General features: G+C 39.5%; 1 protein-coding gene across 3 annotated transcripts in view; it reads right to left on the reverse strand.

Moving 5' to 3' along the window:
- Nfx1 (nuclear transcription factor, X-box binding 1) overlaps positions 1-9,740 on the reverse strand; it is a 75,887-nt gene that overhangs the window by 22,745 nt on the left and 43,402 nt on the right. For all 3 annotated transcript variants that reach the window (XR_003850982.1, XM_008842473.3, XM_008842474.3), the window contains exons 13-15: positions 6,043-6,151; positions 3,865-3,984; positions 841-920 (exon numbers count right to left, since the gene is read on the reverse strand). Coding sequence is in view for 2 of the 3 variants with exons in the window: in XM_008842473.3 (XP_008840695.1) it covers positions 841-920; positions 3,865-3,984; positions 6,043-6,151 (309 nt within the window). In the remaining variant the exon portion in view is untranslated. The remainder of the gene's footprint in view (positions 1-840; positions 921-3,864; positions 3,985-6,042; positions 6,152-9,740) is intronic.

Below are 9,740 nucleotides of genomic sequence, written 5' to 3' on the forward strand. Positions count from 1 at the left end.
TTTAAGATTAAAAAAAAAAAGTTTGTGTTAAGTTGTGTCAATAATGCCAAACATGGCTTACAGGTTAAGAATGAAGGTGAAACTCCTTCAGGGCACAAGTCATACAAAATGTTTAGTGATCAGGATAGAAAGCTGCACAAGGCCTAAAGAGAAGGTATGCAGCAGCTGGTAGAGAGGTTACCCAACGTGTGATAGAGCGATAGAGGGGCAGGAAGAACTTCTTGGGGATGAGTGCTATATCTGAATTGTGATGGCTGATATATGACTGTATGAATGGTTTGTCAAAAAATTGTCAGACCTGTGACACTGAAAAAAAAAAAAAAAAATTGGGGGACGGGGGGTGGACAGGGTCTCATGTAGCCCTGGCTGGCCTGGAACTTGCTATGTAGACCAGGCTGGCCTTGAACTCTGAGATCTGCCTGCCTCTGCTTCTGCCTCCCGACTGCTGGAATTAAAGGAGTGAACCACTATGCCCACCTTAAAAAAAGGTAAATTAAAAAATATATATATTTTATTTATTATTTGTGTATGCCCATTGAGCATGAGGAAGACAACTCTTTGGAGTTGGTTTTCTCCTTCAAGCTTTTATGTAGGTTCTGGGTATCAAACTCTGATTGTCAGATTTGTGTGGCAAGTGCCATTACCTACTGAGCCATGCATTTTACCAGCCCCTGATGATACAATTTTATCATATGTAAATTTTACCTTAAATGAAAAAAGTGATAGAAAGCTTCTGCTTCTTGGAGTACATTTATTTTGCAAAATGAGATTAACAGTGTTTAAGCAATTTAATCATAAATTTCTGGCTGGAACAATAAACTCCTAGGAAAGAAAACTTACCTCATGCTTGCCCATGCACCACTTCTGAGTTAGGAAAGTACAAGGGGGGCACTTCTCCTCACTATGACAGGAATGATACACTGCAAAACCAGAAACACAATTAGGAATAATTTCTAATGAAAGCCACAAAATGTATAAACATGTTTTAAATGGCATGTGATGTGGAATTCTGGAGCTGGAAGTACTTTTTCTAAGTGGTATTAAAAATGAGCACGAGGAGCTGGAGTTAAGAGCTCTTGTTGCACTTTGAGAAGACTCAAGTACAGATCCCAGCATCTGTATCTGGTGGCTTACAACAACCTATAACTCCAGTTTGAAGGGAGCTGATGTCCTCTTCTGGCCTCTGCGTGTACCCACACATACAAATAAATAACAAATCTTTAAAAGAAAGGGAGGGAGGGAGGCAGGGAAAATAAGCATGAGTGGGAAAAAGAAAGCCAACGGTGACAGGAACAGGCATGCCTAATGCCAGAAATGGGGCAACCTTACCATCATCCCACTGAGATGACCACTTTGCCATTATACCTGATACCTGGATATCTTTGCCATTTATTCCATCTATATGCTTCCACTGACTACATTTGGTGTCATTACTGTCAGTAACTACACTATCTTGACTCTCTAATATTGTCATTTAGCTCAAGCACAGGGCTTGCTGCCATATTACCTGGCCCATTTGCACATATAGGCTGGATGTACTGTGGGTATTTAACTACTCTTCTTGAGCTCTCAGGAACATAAGAACCTCATAATGGGTGATTTTTTTCCATTCCCTGAAGCTCCCTCTGCCTGACATCATGCTAGATACACAAAAGATACTCAGGAAAATGGAAATGAATGCTAAACAAAAGCAAGCTACAACAACATAATTCACAAATGATCCAATTCTTACTAAGGATATTGCCCAGCAGGATCTGGACTTCATCTGTAACACCTGCAAGCTGGTAGAATCAAGTGGTTTTAGGTCTGGTATCTACAGCAGTTTATTACAGAAAATATGGAAACAGCTCAAATGTCCAGCAACATGATAGACTAGAAAAACTATGGCCTGTCCACGTAACAAGTCACTTCACTGCTATTAAAGTCTTTATTCAGGTCCCGAGATGGCTCAGTGGGTCAAGACACTTGTTGCCAGATCTGACGACTTGCATTCTGTTTTCCAGGACCCATATGGTGGAAGGAGAGAATCAACTCCCACAAGCTGTTCTCTTACCTCTACATATGTGGCATAGCATGTGTGTGCCCACATTCGCATATACATGCCATAAACACAAACATCCAATGATAAAAAAATTTAAAATAAATAAGTAAAATGAAAATCATATTTTTGAGCTAGGTGGGGTAGTGCATGCCTATAATCTCAAAACTTAGGAGGATGAGGCAGAAGGATCAAGAATTTGAGGTCAGCCTGGTAGACAGAGTAAGCTGGAGGTTAGCCTGGGCTACACAGCAAGACTCTTGTCTCAAACAAACACAAAACACCTCAACAAATTATACTGCAAAAAAATTGGTAAGGAAAAAAATTAAAAATAAGAAACATGCAATTTAAAAACCATTACATTGAGCTGAGCATGGTGCAACATGCCTTTAATACTAGCACTCGAGAGACAGAGATAGGTGGACTGAGGCCAGCCTGGTCTACATGGTGAATTCCAGTTCAGCTGGGGTCACAGCGAGACCCTGTCTCAAAACACCAAAAAACAAAACAAAAGCAAAGCAAAGCAAAACCAAATCAAACCTGAGTCTGTTTCCTAGCAGCCACATTGGGCAGATTACACCACCTGTAACTCAAGCGCCACAGGATTTGATGACACCCTCTTCTAATTTCTGCAGGTATACGAATTCACATGTACATACTTGCACACATACACATAATTAAAACAAAACAAATTTTTGTTTTTTTATTATTTTATTATTTTTATTTTTTGTGTATGAGTGTACACATATGAAAGTGCACCTGTGTTGTGCAATGCCTGCAGAGGTCAGAAGAGGGCATCAGATTCCCTGAAACTGGAGTTACGGATGGTTGTTAGCCACCATGTAAGGGAATTGAACCTGATCTGCAAAAGCAGCCAGTGCTCTTAACTGCTGAGCCATTACTCCAGCCCCAACAAAACAAATCTTAAGGTGACATTAAAAAAAAGGTGACATGGATGATTTAATATTGATCTTTTGATTTTATTATTTAGCTATTTTTACTTAACATATACTGTTTCTCTAACAACCAAGTTTTAAAATATATTTTATTTATATTTTATATTTGTATTTTATGTGTATGAGTGTATTGCCTGCATGTAAGTGCACGATATGTATACAATGCCCATGAAGCCCAGAAGAGGGTGCCCGGGTTCCCTGGAACTGGAGTTACAGATGGTTGTTAGCTGCCATGTGGGTGATGGGAACTGAACCTAGGTCCTCTAGAAGAGCAGTCAGTGCTGTTAACCACTGAGCCATTTCTCCGGTCCCCAACAATAACCAAGTTTAAAACAAAACTTTTATTACTTTATTTTTTGTGTCTTATGGATCGTTGTGTGTGTGTGCAGTGGGGGGTATGGGTGCATGTATACCACGGCAGTGGAGGTCAGAGGACAACTTCTGGAAGTTGGTTCTCTCCTTCTACCATGAGGGCCTTGGGATCAAACTCAAGGTTAACAGGTTTGGCAGCAGGTGCCTTTACCTGCTGAGCCATCCTGCCAGCCCTAACCAAGCTATTTTAAATTTTGCAAAAAAGATGTTTTTTGAAGTATGCACCAACAGTGAAGGCAACAAAGAAAGAGAATTCCTCCAAAGGCAAGAAGCTATGGTTTCTTCCAACCTTTCAGATGTGTCTGACATCCACAGACTGAAGAAATAAGCATGTTGGGTCCCAGCTAGACCTAGATCCCAGATTCACCTTCACAGAAGCAGAGGAGCAAGAGGGCAGCTAACCCAATATGATCAGAGTACTCAGCACAGTTACAGAACATCATTCTACATGACACAATATGAGCAGGTGGTGAGGTGGGGTAGCCAAGTGTAACTCACCTGGATGGTCACATTCATGGATTCTGGCACAGGTCTGGGAACACTCAGGAGGCCTAGTACCACAGGGAACTGGTGGGTAGATCACAGATGCACCACAGTGGCAGGTTAATTCATCAAAACCTGGTGGGATAGGTCAAACAAAACAAACCTTCATGAGTTTGGGATGTACATGAACACATTAATGTATACAAGCATGTACATTTATTTTTGTTTTATTTAGTCCCTACCCCCCTGCCCCATTCATCTCTGGTTCCTTGGATTTAAAGAACTGGCAAGGGGAAGATCAGAGAAAGATTTTTACTAAACTTTTATTAAAGGTAAGCTAGTGAAGAAAACATATACATAGTCTTGATAACTTTCTAACACAAATTCTGATTAGATCCACCATTTCTGGTTAGATTGGAGGTTATATTAACAACTATGAATTTTATTATAATAATACAAAATTTATCAATATTTCAAAGATCTGCAAAATTCAGTGAACATTTATTTTCCAAATAATCAGTATATGTAATTATAAAGTCATGCATGGAAGCCAGGCAGGGTGACATATGCCTATAATCCTAGTCAGGAAAAAAGAGGCAGGAAGGTAATATGTTTAAGGCCAACCTGGGCTACACAGTAACACTCTATCTGAAAAAAATTAAATAAAAATAAATCATGTGAGGGTGAAACATCCATTTGAAGTAAAAGAAGGACCAATGTATTTTAATATGGCAAAGAAAAACAAAAGACTCTTGTCCTTTTTGAAATAAGGTTGAGCTGTAGTGTAGTATCAAATAATATTCACAATCATTTTGAAAAAGTTAAAAACACTTCTCCTTTCTCCAACTATGTGGAAACTTAATTTTTTCATATTTCTGCTATACTGTAACAGACTGAATGCAGAAAAAGATATGAGACTCTAACTACTTCTACTAAACCAGGCAGCCAATATTCTATTTCTTTTTTCTTTTTGGTTTTTTTGAGACAGGGTCTCCCTGTAGCCCTAGTTATCCTGGAACTCACTAGGTAGGCCAGGCTGGCCTTGATCTCACCAAGATCTGCCCGCTTCTGCCTGGAAATATTCTATTTCTTAATGTAATTCTTAAGAATGTGTTTTATGGGCTGGAGAGATGGCTCAGTGGTTAAGAGCACTGGCTGCTCTTGCAGAGGTCCCAGGTTTGATTCCCAGCACCCACAATGGCAGCTAACAACTGTCTGTAACTCTAGTTCCAGGGGATCCGATGACCTCTTCTGACCTCCACCGGGCACTGCATGACGCTGGTGCACCTACTAACATGCAGGCATTATACGCATACACATAAACATAAAAATAATAACTAAGCCAGGCATGGTGGCGCATGCTTTTAATCCCAGCACTCGGGAGGCAGAGGCAGGCAGATCTCTGAGTTCAAGGCCAGCTTGGTCTACATAGTGAGTTCCAGGCCAGTTGGGGCTACAGAGAGACCCTGTCTCAAAATAAAATAAAAATGTTTATAAATGAAAAAAAAGAATGTATTTTATTAGCTGGGCGTGGTGGTGCACGCCTTTAGTCTCAGCACAGAGGCAGGAGGATCTCTGTGAGTTCAAGGCTAGCTTGGTGTGCATAGTGTACATAATGAATTCCAGGCCAGCTGGGAATGCAGGGAGACCCTATCTCAAAAAGACCTAAAAAAAAAGGATGTGATTTATATAGGGCATGGTGGTGTGTACCTTTAATCCCAGCACTCAAAGCACAGGCAAGCAGATCTCTGAGTTCAAGACCAGCCTGATATACACAGCAAGTTTCAGGTTAGCTGCAGCTACAATGTGATTTCTGCTACCATGCAATGGATATGGTAAAGGCAGTTGATGGAGGAGGACTTCATTAAACCAGGCCTGTGTCAGAGTCACTGCTTACATCATAGACTTTGTATACTCAAGAACAACAATGTGGCGCTAAGAATAACCTGTGTGCCACCTGGAAGTGGGGCCCACTATGCACTTGGGAGTTCTCCTGCTTCTGCCCCCTGTCCCCACATATTGACATTACAGGTATGCACCATGCCTAGCTAAGAATGACTAACAAGTCTCAATATGTTTGAGATAGTAAGGCTTAGTTCAATAATTCCTACCAATCCAAGCAAATTAATTTCTTGAAATGTGCCAGCATTTCTAGGAAACTCTAAGAATAAAGGAGATAGTGAAGGAACTCACTGGCTTGCCAGCAGGTCTGACAATTCCCTCGATGACAAGGTTCTTCACATCTATGAAGGCCACAACGGAGTTTCCTCCCACAAATCAAAGGACACTTGTGCTCCTTATCCTAAGAGGAGAGATTTTTATTTGTTCACCAAATGGTCTCCATTCAATATTTTCCATAAACAAGATGAATAAAAACAAGGCTCTACACATTTATGAATGAAATATCTGGGAACAGCTTCAAAATAACCAGGGAAGGGGAAGCAGGTCAAGATATGACTGAAACAAGATTAGTAATGAGCTGATCATTACTGTAGCTGGATATTATATATGTGAGCCTCTGTTCTGATTTTGTTTGAAATTTTTGTTAATCAGAGAAGTCTTTAGACTTTCAAACACTGACTTTATTAATCTTGGTAGAAAGCATGATTTCATCACTCTTTACCTTGTCAAGATTAAAAAATATATATATGCACGTGTTTTTTTTTGTGTGTGAATGTATGTAGAGGACAACCTTGGGTGTCATCCCCAGAAACGCTGTCCACCTCCTTTGAGACAGGGTCTCTCATTGGCCTGAAGCTTATCACTTAGGCTAGACTGGCTGGCCAGCAAACTCCAGGATTCTTCCATCTTGGTTTCCCCAACACTGAGATTACAAGTACACACTGCCACACACAGTTTTGTTATGTAGGCGCTGGGGTTCAAACTCAGGTCCTCATGCTATGAGGTAAACATTTTACTAACTTAGCTATTTCTTCCAGCTCCCAAATATAAATTAAAACAAAAACAAAAACCCAGTATTTGTTGAGTATGGTGGTACATGGCTTTAATCTCAGCACTCAGGAACAGGCAGAGCTCTATGAGTTTGAAGCCAACCTGGTCTACATAGTGAGTTCCAGGCCAGCCAGGACTGTGCTGTGAGACTGTCTCTCAAAAAAAAATTGCGCTCCGGGCGTGGTGGTGCTCGCCTTTAATCCCAGCACTTGGGAGGCAGAGGCAGGAGGCTCTCTGAGTTCAAGACCAGCCTGGTCCACATAGCAAGTGCCAGGCCAGCTAGGGCTACAAGGGAGATCCTGTCTCAAAAAGACAAAAAAAAAAAAAAAAAAAAAAAAAAAAAAAGCCATAGTCTTACATGACAGATGTTAAAAAACAAAACAAAACTGTGGATTAAGTTCAGATTCTGTAAAGTGCATGGAGGAGAAACAAATTATGAAGTTTTTTCACTGGTGAACTCACTGTGAGACTTTCCTGTATAATGGGATAGGTTTTCAAGGGTATAGAAACAAATTAAAGAACTACAATCAGTAACAGCACAATTATAGTGGCATTTTCTTCCTTATTTTAGTCACTCAGGAGAACAAAGGGCTTTGCTTCTAAGTCTATATAACATGCTGTGAAATGCTGAGTTTTCTTGTGAGTCCTCCTCTGCTGTTGGATTCTTTGACTAGCACTGATCCATCTCAAGGTTTTGGATTTACTTGAAATTTTTTAAAAATTAAGTTTGTTATAAATTACAAATTGAAAAACATACACTAATTTCTTGAGTCATTTGTAAATATAAAGTATCATCTTTAGCTGGGTGTGGTGGCACACGCCTTTAATCCCAGCACTCGGGAGGCAGATGCAGGTGGATCTCTGTGAGTTCGAGGCCAGCCTGGTCTACATAGTGAGTTCTAGGACAGCTGGGGCTATAGGGAGACCCTGTCTCAAAAAGACCAAAAAAAAAAAAAAAAATCACCTTTGATGGTTCATTTTAGATGAAAAAAAGCCAATCAGTAAGCTGTTCTATCACCTAACAGTTCAGACAGATGAGGCCTTAAATGATTTTTGGTTGAGGTTGTTGATCTCTCTTCACTGTATGAGGCCACTTCTTTTTCCATTGATTTTGATATTTAATTATTTTTGGTCCTTTTTCTTTTTTTAATTTAGATCTAGTTTCTTTTGTCCGTCACCATTTGCGGGAACTTTTATTTTTCATTTCAATTTTGATATGATTGTACATCTTAAAATAATTTTTATTATTTCAAACAATATGAAATGTTGACTTTTATTAGGCAGTTTTGCAAATGACATATATCAGACTTGAAAGTTAAGAATCTGTTTTATGGGGACTGGAGAGATGGCTCAGCTGTTAACGGCACTGACTGCTCTTGCAGAGGACCAGGGTTTGATTCCCAACACCCACATGGTGGCTAACAGCCATGTGTAACTCCAGTTCCACGGAATCCAATGCCTTCTTCTGACCTCTGAGGGTACTGCACGACATGGGGGCACTTACATGCAGGCAATACACTCATATACATAAAATTAAAATAATAAAATATTTTTTAAAATCTGTCTTGTGAAATTAATATTGTTAGCTCCTAGAATGGTCCTGGCAGTACATTCTGTACTTTGCCATTTAATTCTCAAACCAGCTTTCATTGAAAGGGGGTATTACATCTGTTTTCAAAAGGGGAAAGATAGTGGAAATCAGGATAGGAGAAAAGAAGGAACACCAAGACTACTCAGAAGCAACAACACAAAGCACATGCATGACACAGGTGCCTAGAGAGGAAACCACATGTTTTTCCCGAGTATCCTGGCAACTGAAACAAAGGAAGAACCATCCACTAACTGACAATATGTCTATGATAACCTGATTTTTTTTTTTTTTTTGGTCTTTTAGAGACAGGGTCTCCCTGTAGCCCCAGCTGTCCTGGAACTCACTATGTAGACCAGGCTGGCCTTGAACTCAGAGATCTACCTGCCTCTGCCTCCCTTAAAGGCATGTGCCACCCGGCCCAGCCATATAACCTGATTTCTTAAGAGAAATGTATTTATGTTGATTTTTGTGGTTTTTTTGTTGTTGTTGTTTTGCAGTTCTAGGGATCAAATCCAGGTGCATGCTGGGGAAGCTGTACCAACTGAATTGCATTCCCAGCTCCAGTAGTTCCATTTTAAATATGGAAAAAAATTTTCACAAGGACTTTGCCTAAAGCAGTAAACAGAATTCTCAACATCAATGGTTTGAGGAACCAAGAGCTACCCTGACTTTATGCACATTATAGTTTAAGGACAATTTTTTTTCCCCAGTAGGGGAAGAAAAGGTTGGGATTATTTGGATTAAACCAAGAAAAAACTGGTGGAATTTCAAAAGGGAATGAGTAAAATACAAATGGGGGCTATGTACCTTGCTAAGTATTAAAGTGCAGCTTCCTGTGTATTACCTGGAATTTAAATATTCTGTTTGCTGGTCTGTTATATACTTGTGCTTTCCTTTTTGTTGAATTTGGGTTTAAATGATTACATAAAAATTAAATGGCAAAACTTAAAGTTAGCCTGGTTCAATTATAATACACTGTTTGTTAATATATACAATCTAGCATGCAGTTTGAAGTACAATTTTAGAAAGCTGGGGACCTTTAAATAATGACTGGATGTAATCTTGTTTAAGAATGAGTTTATTCTTCAAACTGTAAATGGTGGCAGACTGCAAATACTTTGCTTCATATCATTGTGTAAATCCTTTTATAACAACTTGTGCCAGGTATGGTGTCACATGCCTTTAATCCCAGCACTCAGAAGGCAGAGGAAGGTCAGATCTCTGAGTTCCAGGCCAACTGGGGCTATAGGCAGATCCTGTCTCAAAAAGACCAATAAATAAATAAATAAATAAATAAATAAATAAATAAATAAATAAATAAATAAATAAATAAAAACTTTCATTATTT

The sequence above is a fragment of the Nannospalax galili genome, unplaced genomic scaffold (genome assembly GCF_000622305.1).
Source record: "Nannospalax galili isolate Female #2095 unplaced genomic scaffold, S.galili_v1.0 scaffold341, whole genome shotgun sequence".
In the NCBI taxonomy this organism is placed as follows: domain Eukaryota; kingdom Metazoa; phylum Chordata; class Mammalia; order Rodentia; family Spalacidae; genus Nannospalax; species Nannospalax galili.